The sequence below is a fragment of the Sturnira hondurensis genome, unplaced genomic scaffold (assembly GCF_014824575.4).
Source record: "Sturnira hondurensis isolate 20B ecotype Veracruz unplaced genomic scaffold, ASM1482457v3 Scaffold0002840, whole genome shotgun sequence".
Lineage (NCBI taxonomy): Eukaryota > Metazoa > Chordata > Mammalia > Chiroptera > Phyllostomidae > Sturnira > Sturnira hondurensis.
Genome location: NW_028075471.1, coordinates 15,552,928 through 15,573,667, shown reverse-complemented (window position 1 = coordinate 15,573,667; position 20,740 = coordinate 15,552,928). Strand labels below are relative to the sequence as shown.

At 35.4% G+C, this 20,740-nt stretch overlaps 1 protein-coding gene across 1 annotated transcript in view; it reads left to right on the top strand.

Annotated features, from left to right (window-relative positions):
- The first annotated feature begins 225 nt into the window (after nt 1-225).
- Nucleotides 226-20,740, top strand: part of TMF1 (TATA element modulatory factor 1) — a 30,859-nt gene continuing 10,344 nt past the window's right edge. The window contains exons 1-9 of the mRNA XM_037040920.1: nt 226-647; nt 2,956-4,160; nt 6,117-6,220; nt 6,853-6,979; nt 9,252-9,357; nt 15,148-15,290; nt 15,533-15,699; nt 16,434-16,590; nt 20,014-20,106. Coding sequence (XP_036896815.1) covers nt 506-647; nt 2,956-4,160; nt 6,117-6,220; nt 6,853-6,979; nt 9,252-9,357; nt 15,148-15,290; nt 15,533-15,699; nt 16,434-16,590; nt 20,014-20,106 — 2,244 coding nt within the window. The 5' untranslated portion in view covers nt 226-505. The remainder of the gene's footprint in view (nt 648-2,955; nt 4,161-6,116; nt 6,221-6,852; nt 6,980-9,251; nt 9,358-15,147; nt 15,291-15,532; nt 15,700-16,433; nt 16,591-20,013; nt 20,107-20,740) is intronic.

Genomic DNA, 20,740 nt, shown 5'->3' with positions numbered 1-20,740 from the left:
TTATTGCTGGCAAGGCACTAGCTCTTAGTACGGCGAGTTACTTTGTAGGAAGGAGCCTACAGGAAAAGTCAGCGAGTCCAGAGGAATAGGCCCCTTTCTGCTAAGAATTCCAACCCAATGTCTGGAATCCGTACCCGATGTCCGTGGAAACCGTTCCGCGTTTCTAGGTAACTAATGGCAACCCTTGGCTACCGGAAATGACGTCAACGTCTCCTATTTGTCTCCACTGACGGAACTCCGGACTCCGCCGTTTGAGGGTTGTGTACGTGGAAGTGGCCTGCGCACGCGCAGTCGGCCCGGTCGTCTAGGCCGTAGGAAGGACTGAGGGTTATACCCCCGGGCTTAGGGGAGACCTGAGATCATGGGCACCCCCTGACAGGTCCCGCCGAGTGGAGAAGTGGGCGAAATTGTTCCGTCGCACTCTCCCCCGAGCCTTCGCCAGTCGGCTTGGCCTTCGGCCTTCCCACCAGGAGCTACCGCCACCACTGCCGGCCGAGGAGGGAGGATGAGCTGGTTCAATGCATCCCAGCTCTCTAGCTTCGCTAAGCAGGCCCTGTCCCAGGCTCAGAAATCCATTGACAGGGTCCTGGACATTCAGGAAGAGGAGCCGGGCGCCTGGGCGGAGACCATTCCTTACGGAGAGCCGGGTAAGGGAGCGGCGTCGGGCTGGGCCCACAGGTGAAGCGGAGGCAGGGCTGGTCCTCAGGTTTCTTTGGTCTGTAGTTGGTCTTTGCTCTTTTTAGAGGGAAAATCTGGCCCCGCGTTCCTCCTCGCTTGCAGCTCTGAGGGCGGGTCCTGCCAGCCTCACTTGACCGGACTACGAGCACAGCCTTTCCCAAAGTAGAGTGGCTTGGGACTTTTCGGATCCCAAATCCGGAGTCCGTCACTGGGGCCCAGGGATGGTCGCCAACGTTGGGCGAGCGCTTCTGCCGCGAATGGTTTTCTCCAGTTAAGACTAGCTCCTCGGGTCCCGGTCGCACGTTGTCAGTGTTTCACCCAGAGGAAAACGAGTCTTAGGCCAAGCGACTTTTCCAGGCCACTTGGCGGGAGGGGGTGGAGTGTGCTGCAGATACGATCCATGGACCCTGGTGCCCAAGATTTGGGGGGTTATTTTCAGATGGCAGTTTCTCTTTGTCAGATTCCTCAGGGATCTTCATTACTTTTGTCTCTGAGTATAAGGTACAGTGTGGGGGTAAAGATTTGCAGGTTTGAGGTGTGTGTGATCTCAGTGGAAAAGAATGTTATTCTTGACTACTTTCTGGGTTTTTAATTTTACATCGTTGGAAAGTCGGGACCTAAATTTGAGGTACCACATTTTAAGATTTTTTTGCCCATGTCTATATCATGATCTTACTATGTTTTACAAGATGTTAGACCTTGTTTGAGTAGCTTAACTTCTTTTTTCATAGGCACTCCACATTTTGAATTATGGAAGTTTAGAGAAGACAATATTATTAAGTTTTAAATATAATGATACTCGTCTTAGTAAAACTGGGGCTTGATTGTTTGCTATATATTTTAAAAAATAGGTTATCCAGAATACACTCCGACTTAAGGGAAATGCCATAAGTGTTTATTGATCACCTATGTTTTCTTTTATATTGCCATCATTGTGACATTATCGGTGTTCAAAATGAACTAATTTAAGTGGATATCAGAGAAACCTGGTTTTTATATAAAACGTTCCCCAAGAGGGGAGCGTTAATAAATGACTTCTGTAATTTATTAAGATGACTTAATAAATTAAATTGATTAGTAGACTTAATCTGCTTATTCATTTATATCTTTAATTTTGGTTTTCACCTTTTCACACTGTTTTCATATGCTGAACAAATGGATATAAAACTATGTCCCTAAACTGAAGTTTCTTGTATACCTCCAAAGCCATATTAAAGGATATAGACTTTAATGTAGGACTTGATAGTTTTTAGGAGTTTTTAGGTTATTTGTGTTCTGGCCACCAACCTCTAATTGTGTGTAATTTGTGATAATTCTCTCCTTTTGAATTTTGAAAAGGCAGATTTTTTAAGAAGAAGACATGCTTTAAATATTTTAGAAAATATGCCATGTTTTGTTTACTGTTGGGTGTTTTGGTAGCACATATTTCTATGACTATACATGCAATTATCTTTTTTTAAAACACGGGATATTTTCTTTGGAGTGTTTTTAAAAATTCTATTATAAATTACTGTCTATCAAAAAAGCAGTAATTTTAATAAAAACACACATTTTTGAAATTCATACAACCTCTACTATTTGTTGACATAATTTGGAATTTAGGAAGACAGCGAAATTTTCACATAGAGTGGGTTTGGAAAGTGGGACTTGGAGAATGTGCTTGTCATTAAGTGGATGAAAATGAATTTTCCTCTAGAAGTCATTCTTCCCATCAGTTTACTTTGGTCTTTGGAAAAGGACATTTGTCACCAGTATTTTGGTTCAGTTTTTTACTGTTGCCCTCCTCTCTAGCTCATAACTATATTTTATTATTGATAGTACAAGAATAAAATTAATATGAAACTAACTGAATAGAAAGTAGGATCGGTTTGCCATGACCACACATGACCTTTAAGTGAAGATATTGCCCATTATTATGAAATGCATCATGTATATCAAGGACTTAGCGTGGGTTTTAGAACATGCCATTACTTTCTTAAATTGCTGTGTGTGGGAATAACAAACTTGCTTCTGGTAGTCCAGACCCAGTCCAGCCTTTTATCTTTGTTCCTAGTTCCTTTTGAGCAGATTCACACCAGTTTTCCTCTTTAAGAGCCAAAGGTAACCTGTGAACTAATTACTTGTATAGCAAACAAGGAGTTTAACAGGTGCAAATTATAGGTTGAATTCCATAGATTTTCTTTAAAAAAAACCATTTATATTGACATAATAATGATTATAATATTGATGTAATATATTTTTATTTTTAAATATATGTATATATATTTTTTGTCAAAGGAATAAGTCCCCCTGTCAGTGGAGGATGGGATTCAACCTGGGGGATGAAATCAAACACTGAACCTCAGAATCAACCAGTAGCCTCTCCTAAAGCAATTACGAAACCAGTTCGGAGAACAGTGGTAGATGAATCTGAAAACTTCTTTAGTGCCTTTCTCTCTCCAACGGATGTCCAGACCATTCAGAAGAGTCCAGTGGTATCAAAACCACCAGCTAAATCACAGAGACCAAAAGAAGAAGTAAAAAGCACCTTACAGGAAACCTTGCATACTGGACAGTCAAGAACAGCTGAAACAATTGAGTCAAAAGTAAAAGATGACTCTCCCTGTGGATCCTCAGAGGAAGCTCTGGTAGTAAGTACTGTTCCACCTAAAACTGAAGGCAAGCATGGAGAAACCGTTAATAAAGAATCTGCTATGAAAGTGTCAACCATAAGTTTGAAAGTATCTGAGAGTATAATGAATGTGAGAACAACTAGGGAAAATGTACCTAATATGTCTATGCAGTCTATCACAGCAGAAACAAAGGACGTGGCCTCAGAAACAAAGGAACAGAAACATGAAGACAGACAGAGTAATACACCTTCTCCTCCTGTTAGTACCTTCTCATCAGGTACTTCTACTACCAGTGATATTGAAGTTTTAGATCATGAAAGTGTAATAAGTGAGAGCTCAGCAAGTTCAAGGCAAGAGACTACAGATTCAAAATCTAGTCTTCACTTGATGCAGACATCTTTTCAGCTTCTCTCAGCATCTGCTTGTCCTGAGTATAATCGCTTAGATGATTTCCCAAAACTCACTGAGAGTTGCTGCTCATCGGATGCTTTTGAAAGAATAGACTCATTTAGTGTACAGTCATTAGATAGTCGAAGTGTAAGTGAAATCAATTCAGATGATGAATTGTCAGGCAAGGGTTATGCTTTAGTACCCATTATAGTTAGTTCTTCAACTCCAAAGACAAAAATAGTTGAACCTGTTGAAAGAAAATCTGAAGAAGTAAATGAAACATTAATTATACCCACTGAGGAAACAGAAATGGAAGAAAGTGGACGAAGTGCAACTCCTGTGAACTGTGAACAACCTGATATCTTGGTTTCTTCAGCACCAGTAAATGAAGGACATTCTGTCTCAGACAAGGTGGCTGAGCAGTGTGAAGCTGCTGAAAGTCAGCTAGAGGCACTTTCTGAGAAGGAAGATATTTGCAAGGTAATTCTAGAAACTGGAAGAGGATTTTTGGCTATGTCTTTTAGAGATTAAATCGTGTTTATTTTTAATATTTAGTGATGCATAATAATTTGTACTGATTTTTAAAAAGGCATTTTGCCATTTAAATGGGGCATTAAGGACCTTAACATTGAAGAATTATTCACAATAAGTTATTTGAAATTTCTCTGTGGCAACTATGATAGCATAAGTTGATATTTCAGTATAAACAACATAAAAATGTTTTTCTTTTCTAACTTTGTTATTGAGTCCTTATCACCTTAGAATTCTCTTATATGGTGCTCATTAATTTGTTAGTTTGCAAAGGAGTATCTTTGTCAGTTAACATATATCTTGAACTCCTTTGCAGATAGAGCTAAAACAAATCTAAAATATTATATGGTTTTTCTTAACATCAAAACATTTTTACATGTTCACATTATTTTGTAGCAAATCTTAAATAAAAATTATTTTAAGATTAATTATTAATTTTTAAGAAAAATTATTAATTTGAGAAAGAGAAACATTGCTGTTGTTCCATTTATTTATGCATTCGTAGGTTGTTTCTTGTATGTGCCCTGACCTGGGATCAAACCTGCAACCTTGGTGAATCAGGATGTCACTCTAACCAACTGAGCTACCTGGCCAGGGCTTTAAGATTAATAATTGGTGTATTCTGTTATTAATTGCATTAGTTTGTTTTTTCTCTTTTATGTTATTTTTGATATTTCTTATTAATAGCTATCTGATATGAATAAGAAGGGGAAATGTCCAAAGAACAAAGGCATTGCTTAGGGATGTCAAATTACTTCTACCTAAAACATGTAAAGGGAAAGTGCTGTAAAATCTTTAACTAACATTAAGTCACAGTTTTGGGTTTTCCTGTGATTTTTAGATACAGAAATTGAGTTAGATCTGGCATGTTTAATAGACTTCTCTGAGATATAGGATGGCTTGAAGAAATGTCCTATAAGTGTCATGGACTGAATTATTTAATGTTAAAATATGCCAGATTCTCTTACCTGGGTTTAGTATAATTTACAAGCAAAATGTGATGCTATAGCTTTATTAGCAGTTTGAATTCGTAGAAACCAATACTATTTTTTATCAATAACATATTTTTTAACTGTTTTCAGAGGGTGATTTCTAAATTATTCTAGACCTAAATCAAGTGAGACTTACTATTTATTTTTTCTAGTACAAAAGGAGCCATTCTTTTACCTTCATATACAAGTTTATCAATGCTTTGGCAGAACCTAATGAAAAGTATATTCTAACCATTCCTTTTTGTTTAGCTTTATTCTGATATATTTTGGAGATTTTTAAAATTGCATACTATGGATTTTCTAAAGTTACTTTTTAAGTGCAAGGTATCATACTAAAATAGTTAACATGTTACATGTTTGGGTTAAAGAGTAATATGGAAAAACATATACTTGTATATCTACTACCCAGTTAAGATACAGAACATTATTAGAGGCTATGAAGCCTCTCTTTTATTATTATTATTATTATTATTTTTATTGTTTCTATCTTCCTCTTTTGGTGGGATATGCACATACTTCCCAGGTTTTTGCTGTTACAGATCTCTGTAAGTGTTCTTGTATAATAACACATGCAACAGGTTTCTCCTCTAAGGTAGACCTAAAAGTAGAATTATCTACATCAAAAGGTAGGTAGATGTTCAGGTGGATATTGCCGGATTGTTTTTGAAAATGGCTTACTAATTTATATTCTCACCTGCTACGTGCTTGTACTAGTTTATACTCTCCTCCTACCAGCCTTGTATGAGTATTATTTTTGTAATGTATTCATTTTGTTCTTAATATTATTTTTAATTCTTCTTATGAGATAATGCTCTTTTATTAATTATAGTGGTTACCTTTTCAACTCATCATTGCATGTAAAAATGGTCTTTTAAAGTTAAATGTTTGACTTTTGTATATTTTCCTTTTCTAGAGAGTCGAATTTTTGAATGAGAAACTGGACAAAAGGGAGGCTCAGTTATTATCACTTAGTAAAGAAAAAGCTCTTCTAGAAGAAGCTTATGATAATCTTAAAGAGTAAGTGTTTAACAAATATGAATGATTATACACATTATGTAGAGGCCAATACACTTGGTTATTTTTTAAGAATGTATTTTAAATCAAAATAGTTTATAATTTAACTTGTTTATAAGTAGAAATTTGAATAGCATTTCAGTTCTAACCTTAGAGATTGCTTTTCTCCTTATATTATCTTCATTGTATTACCTTTGGTATTGGAGAGAGGCATTTTGCGGGGAGGTGGAAACCTATTTCCTCTTATTAATAGTATTTTAGAGGTAAGATTTAAAAGATGTCTTTAAAGAAAAAAGTGATATTGTAGTTTAAAACAGTACTGAGTATAGGTTTGTTTTAAGGAGGTAATTGGTAGAATGTAGCACAAGACTCAAACTGAAAAACTTTACTTTTATATTATTTTTATGTGTCAAACATTGGTGACATTTTCAATTGCTAATGGGTTGTCTTTCAGGTGTTTTAAAATAAATTAAGCAGGTAATTTTCCTCTGGACAGTTAAGTTGCCTAAAACTAATTTATTTTATTAAGGTATATGTTGAAGACAATGTTGTTTTCCTTTTGTAAAGTGAACTTAACCTTGTTACCTTTGGACTGTTTAAACAACTATCCTTACTCAGTATTATTTTAAATTTAGTGAAATGTTCAGAGTGAAAGAAGAAAGCAGCAACATTTTTTCTTTGAAAGATGAGTTTACTCAAAGAATTGCAGAAGCAGAAAAGAAAGTTCAGCTAGCCTGCAAAGAGAGAGATGCTGCTAAAAAGGTAATGGAAATTTAAAATAATATTAATTAAACTACGTAGAGACAATAGATTTTTAAGAGTGCCTTCATACTATTTTGGTATTGGAAAAAAGAGAGGTAAGAGTAAAAGGATACTGTAGAAAACATCTAAATTGTGAATTTTTTAATATCTTTGGACTTACAGATTTTGATACTTTAAAAAATTCTTAGCACATACTTGTCCATATAATTTATGTATAAGTTGGAAGATGTATAGGAAGTATCGCTAGAATAATTTTTGTAAATGATAATTTCATTGAAATAACACAAGTGTAAATAACACTGTCTAAGTAAAATTTATTGTTACTCTCATTTGTTTTTTGTCCACCACTTCAAACATACACACACACACACACACACACACACATACACACACATAAGTATATATAATTCTTCAGGTCAAAGTAGTTCTAATGGTTAGTGACTCTTGGGAAGCATAACATTTATTCTGTTATAGGACTTCTCAACCTCAGTACTATTGACATTTTGGGCGCATGCTTTTATGTGGTATGGGACTCTCCTGTGTATTATAGGGTGATAACCAGGGTCCCAGGCCCCTACTTACAAGATGACAGTATCACTCTTCCCCACTGCAGTCCCTCCTTCTCTTCAGTTGTGCTAATTAAAAATGTTGACAGACATTGCCAAGTGTTCCCTTTGGAGCAAAATCACTCCTGTTTGGGGACCATTCTTCTGAGTCTTAAAATTTGGAACAGTTGGCTATTTCAGAAATTGGTAATCTGCTAAGGTTAGTATTTATTTATTTGAATTTTTAAATGTTAGTATTTATTGCTTGTATCTCAACTGTGAGTAATAACATTCCTCAGTATTTGCCATTCCCAGTTCGGTTGCTTTCTCCCTTCTTGACCATTGTTAATGTTAATACTGTATTTATAATTTTTCTGTGTATACTCTTACAGAAAAGAAATATATATTTCCATTTGCTAGTTGCTTTAACTAGCTAGCTCATTTCAGACACTAATAATAACCTCAGACTATATAACCAATTTATCTCCTCTTGTCCCTACTGTATTTCATTTGGACCAGTTTAATCAAGAAATTAGATTTTAAATAATGTTTGTTTTGTGTACTGCATTTTGAATTATAAATCTAAAATATATCCAAATCATTAACTGTTGGTGGAAAAAAATCAGGCCCTGAATTTTAACATATATTTTGTGTACTACCTTGTATGAACCCCCTGCATAGGAGGCATAGGAAATTCAAAGGTAAATTGAATTACCTTTAGTGATGAATTTGCTTTTCTAGTGATGGAAGACATTGTTAACAACTGTGTAGTACTAGGCAGAATGAAGTAAGTTCTAGAAATAAATAAGCAGTTTGGAATGATATCACAGAGGATGAATTCTGACCAGGGGAACTGAGGAAGGTTTCACGGAAGACATGACATTCGACTAAACCTTGATACATGAATCAAATTTGAAAGTTGGACAGTAGTGTTGTGGGTGATTCAGAGCATGGACTTTGACATTTCAAAGACCTGGTTTCAAGTCATAATTTTACAACCTTAATAGCTCTCAGACCATCCAAGTTTACTCAGTCTTTCTTAGTCTTGGTTTTATTATTTCTCTAATTGAGTAATACAGGTGCCTCCTTCATAGGCTTGTGAAGATTAAGTGATACTGGATGCAAAGTATGCTTTACATACCTAGTAAATGTTCATTGTTTTAAGCTATTGTTTAATTTCAGAGAATCTCTTAAAACCAAATTTTAAGTTATAGAACACTTTGCACATCACCATACTTTTCCACTGTAGCTTTAAGGATAAACCATCTTGACATGTTTCTACTGAATCTCTGCTTTATTAAAGTAGATCATACTTTGTATAATCATATTTTTCCTGTCATTTCACGGTATGCTAGTGTGAGTTTTAATAAGGAAAAGAAATACAGTGAGAAGTGGAGACATGTACTGCTTGAAATGTTATTCCACATATACTTGTAGAAAATGTAGAGTATTGAAATTTAACTTATTCTCATTATATTTGTATATTATATATTATAATATATATTAAAACCTATATGTGAATTCAGGTGTTCTATGTAATTTTCAAAGCTGTTTCCTTAGTCTTAATAAACCCAGGTAATAAATAAATTCAGATTAACAGAACAAAACTTAGATGTTCTTATCAAGAATGTGATTATTGATGACTTCTTTGAATGTGGAAAAAATTGAAAAATATGCCTAGTATGAAAGTAATTCTTCATGATATTTACATTATTTTTTTAAATTAGGAAATCAAAAGTATAAAAGAAGAACTTGCAACTAGATTAAATAGTAGTGAAACCTCAGACCTTTTGAAAGAGAAAGATGAGCAGATCCAAGGATTAATGGAAGAAGGTATGTACTTAGTTGATTATGAAAAATATTGTGAAGATAGGAAAAATAATTGCCACTTAGTTAGCTGCTGCTTCCTAATAAAAAATATTGGAAGCAAGGAAGGTTTGAAATTAAATCTCAGAAATTGTAGATGGTAATTTCTGGAAGGATGGGGAGCAAGATGTATAGAAGCAGATACACACATATGTAGCTTTTTGTTTCTAGGGAGGAATACAAATAACTCTCTAAAAAATTGAAGTTTGTGCTTCCTGAAGAAAGCTTGTAAGAAGTTATAGAGCATGTTATTTAAACCAAGATATTTAAGGTTATAATTCTGGAGCTTATGTAGTATCTGAATTCCTAGCTTGGGACTATATGGTATTATTATATTATTCTGGCATTTGCTGGTGAATTTTTTATTATATTCATGTTTTAATTTTTCAGTTATTAAGCACTCTGTGCTTAATAGAAAGGGAGGAAGGGAAAGGGAAAGTGGACAGGGGGTGAGGAACATTGATGGGTTGCCTCCAAATACGTGCCCTGACTGGGGATGAACCTACAACCTTTTGTTGTATGGGACGACGCTCAAACCAGCTGAGCCACTGGGCTAGAGCCTTTTACTTTTCTAACATTTTACTAGTTAAAAGAATAATGCATGCTACTTGTAGAAACTTTGAAGTTATAAGAAGTGTATGAAGAAAGAGAAAAAATAGGTCATAATTCAATTTTATAATGAATTGTTCATTCTAGTACCTTTTTCACACATTTAAAATATATTTTTAAACATAATTAAGAGTATATATCTAATTCACAATCTTCTTTTACATTATTCTGTGCCCTTAAATACTTTGATATCATCATTAATGGTTATATTCAAGTTCATTGTATGGATATACCACAAAATGTCTAGTGTTTTCTTAATTTTGTACATTTATTTCTAAAATGTTAATATTACAAATTATGGTGTGATGACTGTCCCTGTGATTAAGTTATTGAGCTTATGTGAATTTTCAGAGTTAAGGGTTTGAGAACAAGTGGAAACAACTGCCTCATTTAAAAGAGTTTACCCAATTTTTCCTTTTCATGTATGAGGGGGGCCCTCCCCCCAAATGGAATTATCTTCTGGCGGGTGGGCCCTTTGTAGTATAGGCTTCCTCTGGTAGGTGAGTATTCTAGGAACCCATCTGTATCCGTGTACCAGCAGACATTGGTGTGAGGCTGCATTGCGCTTCAGTGAATTTTTTTTGAAGACTCTTTCAAACTGTCCATTTCATGATGGGTGATTTGCAAGCTCACCTGTCCACACTGAGCTGAGTGTTCAGCAGTTTTTGACCAAAAACAGCGTGACCGGCATGCCCCACCTTTCCTATTCACCTCATCTTATCCCCAGCAACTTATTTTGTTTCCATGGATGAAAAAAAAATCCTCGAAGGGAAACATTTTGCCAGTGTGGAAGAGGTGAAAAAAAAATGAAAGAAGTACTAAAAGGCATCAAAATTGATGAATTAAAGAAAATGTTTTGAGCATTGGGGAAAAAAATGTCTCAATAGGTGTATTGCATCAAATGGAGTGTACTTTGCAGGTGACTGCAGTTTAAACATGTAAGAACAAGTACACAATTTTTTATAAGTAAGTTCCAATTTGGGGGGAGTTCTTGCTCATATTAAGCTGACATTTATCAATTAGCCTATCAGATATGTATTTGGTACAATAATAAGTAAACACACTTTCTGTTCTTTAGGAAAGAGAAATATAGGTACAAAGATAATTATTAAACCCAGTCTAAGCATTAAAATAGAATGAAGAGTTGATAAAAACACCTTGAAGTCACTAACTACCTTATGTTACAATATCAGAGATGGAGGAAAGGCTAAATGCATGGTTTTAGTATTTTGAGAAATTATTAAAAATGTTAATATCTAATGTCACTATTTTGGAATTTAGTAATTTAGTCAGGGGTAGCCTGGTGTTTTCTTTAGCTTAATGAAATTCTTTATACAGAAAATAGAATGACTTTATTTGGGAGTGTTTACATACTGCTTCTATATCCCCCACAAGTATTTTTAAACTCACAGTCGAAAAGCTAAAAAGTTGAAAGCATACTACAGTGAATAACAGATTGCTTCATTACTTCCATTCATGAACTACTAACATCTAGCCATACCCTCATATCTTTCTGCATATTGCCAAACCATTTGAAAATAGATGACATATGACATTCCACTCCTAAATTCTTCAGCTTTACTGAGGTATAATGGACAAATAAAAATTGTATAGATTTAAGGTATACTACATGATTTTTTTTTAAAAAAGATTTTATTTAGTTACTCTTAGGGAGAGGGGAAGGAAGGGAGGAAGAGAGAGAAGCATTGATTGGTTGCCCTGGCATGCCCCCAGTTGGGGGCCTGGCCTGCAGTTAAAGTGGCGACCTTTGGTTTGCAGGATGACACCCAACCCACTGACCCACACCACCCTGCACAGTTGATCCTCTGTGGGTGGTAGAAGTTGTAGGTCAGTGGTCACAGTCAGTCCTCACACCTGACTGACCTGGGTAAATCCCTCCCATTGATCTGCCGACAGCAACCATGGCTCAACTACAGAAGGAGGGTGTACTTGGCCCACACAAGGGTGCACCTTGAGTATCCAGCTTGGGTGAAAGGGGAAGCTGTGCTACTGGACCCTGCAGGACACCTACTACATTAGGCCACACTACCAAGACACAGAATCAAAGCAGCTCTACCTAATACATAGAAACAAACACAGGGAGGTTGCCAAAATAAGGAGGAGACAAACAAACATGGCCCAAATGAAAGAACTATTCAAAACTTCAGGAAAAAAAAAACTAAACAAAATGGAGATAAGCAATCTCTCTAAGGCAGAGTTCAAAATACTGGTTATAAGAATGCTCAAGGAGCTTAGTGAAGGTTTCAATAGCAAAATAAAGATTTAGTGAGAAAAGAGGGATACACTAATTAAAATAAAGAACAATTTACAGGGAAACAGTAGTAGAGTGGATGAAACCGAGAATCAGATCAATGATGTGGAACACAAGGAAGCAAAAAATGACCAAACAGAATACCAAGAAAAGAAGAATAAAAAAAATGAGGGTAGTATAAACATCCTCTGGGACACCTCGAAGAGGTCCAGCAGTTGCATCAGGGGGGTGTCAGAAGGAGAAGAGAGAGAGCAAGCAATTGGAAATTTATCTGAAGAAATAGTGAAAGAAAACTTCCCTAATTTGGTGACAGAAATATATATGGAAATCCAGGAAGCACAGAGAGTCCCAGTTATGTTGGATGCAAAGAGTCCCACACCATGATGCATCATAATTAAAATGCCAAAGGTTAAAGATAAAGAGAGAATCTTAAAAGTGGCAAGAGAAAAATAGTTACCAGATGGTTGCCGGATGGGATGGGGGAAGGAGAGAGTGGGTGAAGAGGTGAAAGGATTAAGAAATATGAGTAGGTAGTTACAGAATAGCCATGGGGATGTAGTACAGTATAGGAAATGGAATAGCCAAAGAACTCATATGCATATCCTATGGACATGAACAATGGTAGGCGGATTGCCTGAGGGAGTAGCAGAGCAAAGGGGGAAAATAAAGGCAACTGTAATTGCATAATCAATAAGCTATAATTTTTTATAAAAGAGACTTGACGGGGTGGTAAACCCACAATTCAATATACAGATAATGTACTATAGAATTATAAACCTGAAACCTATATGATCTTATTAAGCAGTGTTACCCCAATAAATTCAATAAAAAATAATACAAAAACAGAAAATAACAAATATTGGTGAGGACATGGAAAATTGGAACCTTCGTAACATTGCTGGTATGAATATAAAATGGTATAGCCACTATGGAAAAGTTTGGAGGTTCCTAAAAAGCTTAAAATATAATTATTATGACTCAGCAATCCTACTCCTAAGTATATACCCAAAGGAATTGTCCCTAGACAGACAGATGTTTGTAAATAAATGTTCACTGAAGCATTAGTCACAATAGCCAACAGATGGAAACAAACCCTAATGTTCCTCAACAGATGAATGAATAAGCCAAAAGTGGTGTATCCATATGTTGGAATATTACTGAGCCAAAAAACGACATTTTGATACAATCTACAACATGGATGAATCTGGGAAACATTATACCAAGTGAAATAAGCTAGACACAAAAGGGCAGCTATTTCCATATGTAGATTGTTTCTTCACTCTGCTGATTGTTTTCTTTGCTATGCAGTGCTTTTTAGTTTGATGCAATCACACTTGCCTATTATCACTTTTGTAGTCTGTGCTTTTGGTATCATATCCAAAAAATAATTGCCAAGACCAATGTCAAAAAGCTTTTTTTTTAAAAAAGATTTTATTTATTTATCCTTAGAGGGGAAGGGAAGGAGAGAAGGAGAGAAATATCAATGTATGGTTGCCTCTCATGAGTCCCTTGCTAGGAACTGGCCTGCAACCCAGGCATGTGCCCTGACTGGGAATTGAACCGCGATCATGTGGTTCACAGGCCCGAGCTCAATCCACTGAGCTACACCAGCCAGGGCTCAAAAAGCTTTTTTCTTGTCTTTTCCTCTAGTAGTTTTACAGTTGCAGATCTTAACATTTAAGTCTTTAATCTGTTTTCTGTTTTTATATTTGGTGTGTGATAAGGTCCAATTTCATTCTTTTGCACATGGAAATTCAGTTTCTCAATACCATTTAGTGAGACTGTCCTTTCCCCATTGTGTGTTCTTGGTATCCTCGTTGAAAAGCAGTTGACTGTAAATGTGTGGATTTATTTTTAAGCTCTCTTTTCTGTTCCACTTGTATGTCTGTTTTTATGCCAGTACCATGCTGTTTTTATTATGGTAGTTTTGTAATATGTTTTACAATTAAGAAATGTAGCATCTCTGGCTTTGTACTTGCTTGAGATTGCTTTTGGTGTTTGAGATCTTTTATGGTTACATCTGAATTTTAAGATTTTTTAAATTTTATTTTTGTGAAAACTGCCCCTGGAGTTTTGATAGGGTTGCATGTAGTTCACTTGTTTTTTAGTCTTTCAGCAGTCTAGGATAGTTTTGTCTTCATGATGTTGAATACTGTAGAGTCCAGGCCAGTTGTCCTGCAGAATACTTTATACTCAGGAATTTGTTGCTTTATTCCTGATTAGACTGAGATCAAATTTCTAATAAGGAATATTGTGCCCTGGCTGGTGTAGCTCAGTGGATTGAGTGCGGGCCTGCAAACCACACAGTCATGGTTCGATTCCCAGTCAGGGCACATACCTGGGTTGCAGGCCAGTTCCCAATTCTCGGCAGGGAACACATGAGAGGCAACCATACATTGATATTTCTCTCTCTCTCTCCTTGCCTTCCCCTCTAAGATAAATAAATAAAATCTTTAAAAGCAAACAAAAAAAGATTAAGAAAAAGGAATATTGTGATATTGTGCACCTACTGTTTCACATCAGTAGACACATAATATCAAGCTGTACCACAACCACTGATGCCAAAACTGAATGGTTAAGGTGATTACTGCCAGAATTCTTTGTTGTAAAAATGTATCTTTCCCTTTGTAACTTACATGTAATATGTAGAAATGCTTCTTTAAGACTGTAAATATCTTGTTCCACATCACCCTTTCACCTAGTAATTTTACTCTTCATTGAAGATTCTTGTCCAGATCAGTTTAACATTGGTGGTTACAACATTGTGATTTTTAAAAAATATTCCATCATTTTATTACACTGGTTAGATAAATATTCTGTTTAGATTCTATGGAAATCATTATTATTTGAATTTATACTTTTTTTGCCATTGCCAGGAGAAAAACTTTCAAAACAGCAGCTGCATAGTTCTAACATCATTAAGAAATTAAGAGCTAAAGACAAAGAAAATGAAAATATTATAGCAAAGCTGAAGAAAAAAGTTAAAGACCTAGAAGAAGAGTTGCAACATTTGAAACAGGTGAATGTTAATCATTGTCTCCATCTAAATTGTTATTACTTACTGTATGAACAGTTGGCTATGCTTTATAAAACATTTGGAATGATTTATTGGGGTGTATCACATGGGAAGGATTTTTTTCACAATTTAATAAATGAATGTTAAAATTATTCTTTGTTATTACACACTCGAGATTCCTGAATACAATTATTTACCATGGTGTTATTTATTGAGGAATATTTTTGCCTGTTTCTATAATACAGATCCTTGATGGCAAAGAAGAAGTTGAGAAACAACATAGAGAAAATATTAAAAAGCTGAATTCTGTGGTTGAACAGCAAGAGAAGGATCTTGGCCGACTTCAGGTAGACATGAATGAACTTGAAGAAAAGAACCGAAGTATTCAGGCTGCTCTTGACAGTGCATACAAGTAAGAAAATGAATAAAGATGCAACTCATTTATTTATTTTTATAATTTTATTTATCTTTAGAGGGGAAGGGAAGGAGAGAGGGAGAGAAACATCAATGTATGGTTGCCTCTCGTGAGCCCCCTGCTGGGAACTGGCCTGCAACCCAGGCATGTGCCCTGACTTGGAATTGAACTGTGGTTGTTTGGTCCACAGGCCCATGCTCAGTCCACTGAGCCACACCAGCCAGGGCAAGATGCAACTCATTTAAAATCATTTAAATGCAGGATGTTGAAGGAATTCTTTTTTTTTCTATTATTTGATGACTCACAACACATAAACTTAACTGTAAATGAATTTGTAACTGTTCAAAGCAAGTTCAACAGAGAGAGAGTACTTACTGCAGTCATTGTTGATTATGTATGAATGCTCTTTCATTCTGTGAATTTTGTAGAAATCTACATGGAAACTTTATAACCTTGGCCATGTAATTTACTGTATATTATTTTAAATATTTATTTTAGAGAGTGGGGAAGAGAGGGAGAAAAATAGGGAGAGAAACATCAATGTGCAAGAGAAATGTTAATCTGTTGCATCTTGCACGCCCCCAACTGGGGACCCAGCCTGCAACCCAAGCATCTGCCCTGGTTGGGAATTGAACTTTTCAGTTTGCAGGACAACGCTCAACTCACTGAGTCACACTAGTCAGGGCTGTATATTTTTTAAAATAAAATTTATCAATCTGATTTTTTTTAAGAGAACTTACTGATCTCCACAAAGCCAATGCTGCAAAGGATAGTGAGGCACAGGAAGCTGCTTTGAGTCATGAAATCAAAGTTAAAGAAGAACTTTCTGCAGCATTAGAGAAGGTCCAAGAAGAAGCCCATCAGCAGCAAGAGGCATTAGCCATTCAAGTAAGCAATGAATATGAATTAAATTTGTCTTTTAAATCTTTGTGCTTGTGCAGATTAAAGAATCCATTAGTTAGTTTTAGTCAAGCCTTATTTAGTGGTGCATGTGTTGTATTTCCTTTATTGTCTTGTTGGCAAACTTAATTGTGTTTTTTAAAATATATTTTTTAAAGATTTTGTTATTTATCTTTAGAGGGGAAGGGAAGGAGAGAGGGAGAGAAATATCAATGTATGGTTGCTTCCCCTGCGTCCCCTGCTGGAAACTGGCCTGCAACCCAGGCATGTGCCCTGACGGGGAATCGAATAGCAATTCTTTGGTTTGCAGGCCCATGGTCAATCCACTGAGCTAAACCAGCCAAGGCTAATTGTGTGTTTTTTAAAAACTGTTGTTAAATTATGCTTACTTTATGCTAATATTGCTTAATTTTTTGTGAATTTCAGATTTATTTCAGAATAAATGTTATGAAAGCTAAGGACCCTATAACTGAGAAATGCACAAATGCAGATAAATACTAAACATTGCATATAATTTAAAGAGAATCTATGTAACTTCATGGACCTGAGATGAAGGAAGAATTTGTGTATTTTACACTTTTTGTTAACTTGAAAAATGCTGCTTTCAACCTTCATTTATGGTTTTTGTGTGCATCTGTATTTTAAATTCTCTTAGATATATGCCCTCAGGCCATAGGATATAACTCTAACTTTTTTGTTGAACTGCCAAAGTGTTCTGCAGCAGAACACTGTTCATTATTTTACATTCGCACCAGCAATATATGAGAATTTTAATTTCTCTACATCTTTTCCAGTATTTGTTATTCTTGATTTTTTTTTCAGTGTAGCCCTTTTAGTGGGTGTGAAGTAGTATCTGATTGTGGTATTAATTTACATTTCCTCAGTGACTAATGACATTGAACATCTTTTTATGTGATTATAGGCCATTATATATCCTTTTTGGAGAAATTTATTCAAATATTTAAATCCATTGATTACTTTTAAATTGAGTTGTCCTTTTATTGTTCTTTTTATATTCTACATAGCATTACCTTATCAAATGTAGGATTTGCAAATATTTTTTTCCATTCTATAGGCTGTCTTTCACTTTCTTGATACTGTCTTTTGATGCACAAAATGTTTTTGACCCAATGCACTTTTTATTTGATTTTCTATCAATATCTGAAGTCTGTATAACAAGGTTTATATAACAAAGAGAGGCCTATATAACAAGAATATTGAGACATTTGTTTTTAACTTAGCCCCTCCCCATTCCTTTTATTTGTCTATAAATGACCATTTTATTGGTGCTTGGCTTATTTTTTCAATGTTTCTATTTGTAAATGCAAGGAAATACGCATTTTTCTATACATTTCATACCCATACACTTACACATATATTTATTTGTGTCTCTCTCATCCTTCTTGCATAAAATATAGTTTACTACTTATACTGTTTTACTATTTGTATAGTTTGCTTTATTTGCAAAATAAAGTGTGGTAGAACCTGGTTCCACAGATCTCTATTGGCTGCCATGGGTGAGAATAAGTTGTCCAAGATACAATCTTATTGTTCTGGCAGGAAAGGGGATAGTGATTCCCTCTAGAAAAGGATGCCCCGAATCCTTCTCCCAAGTGGCTTTTATTGGGAATGGTATGTGTAGGTGTATACAGCATACATGCATAGCTCATCAGTCAAAGTCAATGTCAAAGGCTATAGTCATAGAAAAACAGATATTATCAATAGATAACAATTGAAGGAACACAGAGATCTGCCTCAGGGTCTGTGTATGTTAGTCATGGTGACACCAGATGGTCTTTAAGATGTGTTTCGTGAGATAGGGAGTTTACTCCTTATGCCTTGAACTTAAAATATCTGGTTTATGTCAACAGGGCTATTCCAAGCAAAGCAAGCTTCAAAGGACACAATGTATTTATCTATCAGGCTTGATTTTTCCATGGGAACCCTTGGTGTTGGTCTCGAGGGATGCCTGCCACCTGCATTTCCTGGTTTTCCAGTGAGACTGGCCTTTTTTAAGGCTTGCTTTCAAAGGGCTACCATCGCTGAAACCACAGAGTAGTCCCCAACAATAAAGTACTGATAATCAACAATAAAGTGTTATCTTGATAATCACTCCCTGACGTGATCAGAGGCTATCTTTATGTAAAAAAATGTTTTGTAAAGAAGCACTTATCTAGCCCTGGCTGGTGTAGCTCAGTGGATTGAGCGCGGGCCTGTGAACCGCACAATCGCGGTTCAATTCCCAGTCAGGGCACATGCCTGGGTTGCAGGCCAGTTCCCAGTTCCCAGCAGGGGACGCACGAGAGGCAACCATACATTGATATTTCTCTCTCTCTCTCTCTCTCTCTCTCCTTCCCTTCCCCTCTAAGATAAATAAATAAAATCTTTAAAAAAAAAAGAAGCACTTATTTAGATACTCATAATAAAACATAGAGCTTTTTAAAAGTTTTCTTTTTACAGTTATAATAAAAACTTCATTGTATTCAGTCAATTCTTACTGATGGATATTTAGGTTGTTTTTAATACCAATCAATACCTTGATATTAAAAATAATGCCATGGTCCATATACCCCTTGTATTTCTGCTACTTTTATCACTGAGATAGAAAAATTATTAATGTTTTAAATTAAAAATACACTAGGAGAATAACAAAGAAAAATTGGGGGGATGGGAGGTAATAGTGTAGGGCATTCTCATTCATAAAATCATCACCTTATGCGTACTATCAATTTTGGGTATTACCTTCTTCTTATTTCCATGTACATATTTTTGTCTATTTTAAAAATTATTTTATTGTTTAATTACAGTTGTCTATATTTTCTCCCCACCCCATAGATTTGATATTATATATTTTATAGTTTTTAATTTAAGATTAAATCATACATGACTTTTAATGGGTATATTCATGTTGTATTAAGGTTTGCAAAACTAAACTATGACTGATGGATAATTAAACTGTTTCATGTTTTGTGTGTTATTGCTAGCTACCTACCATGTAGGGAACATCTTTGTGTGTTTATAGAGACAACTTCAATGGAGTGAATCTCAGGTTTAGTTTCATAGATAATACATCCATCACATTCTGCTCGCACTGCAGACATTTATGGATACATCGTCTCTCCTCTTATCTTGTGAGGTGGGGCAGTGGTTGGGCCTTGTACACATTTGTATATGTGTGTGTGTATGTATATACATATATATATTTTTTTGCCTAACAATACATATCGAACATATATACAGTTTTGGAATTGCTTGATGAATGGGATGTGTGATAATCCTATGGAAAAACTCATTGGATAGTGTAGAGTATTACACATGAACTGGAAGTCAACACAGCACAAAATATGTAGTTAGCAGGAAGTTACAGAGAATGCTTGAGATTGTGATAGTGTTTTGGTTCTCCTCATACAGGTGGGGGACCTGAGGCTGGCCCTGCAACGTGCAGAACAAGCAGCTGCCAGAAAGGAGGATTATTTACGCCACGAGATCAGTGAACTCCAGCAGGTGCTGTCACAGTTTTCCTGAATACACATTCAATATGTGTTTTTGTAGAAATAAAAATGACTCAGTGGGGTAATGCTTATAGAATTGAGAGGATTACTACCATATGTATCTTTTGTGGCTTATGTCAATAAAATCAGAGTTGGAACCTTAAAAATGTAGGAAAAAAATCCTAATTCTATTTTACAGAAAATAGTATGGGAGGGGTCGGGAAAAATAATTTTATCATGATAGATTTATTGTGCATTTAGTATTATTTTTGCATTTGTAATACCTAGTTTGTTAATTATCAGTCTGATTACTGTGGGGCAGATAATAAGTGCCCATTGTTTATGTTACTGCTGTATTAATTTTTGTTAAGTGAACATGCATAGGAAAAGGGAGAGAAAATGCAACTCAAATTGATCTTTATGTTTTTATAAATACTTAGAAGGATTTGGATGAAGAAGAAATTACAGGGAGGTTTGAATGATATTCATTTTTACATTAAGATGATCAAAGGCTCTCTTTGTCTTAGAAAATGCTTCTTTGTAAAGAAGCACTTATTTAGATACTCAACTGTGCAACTTAAGGGTTGAATAATTGGAAATAATTTCATTGAAAAAGTAATTCTATCTTGGAGAAATAATTTTTTTTC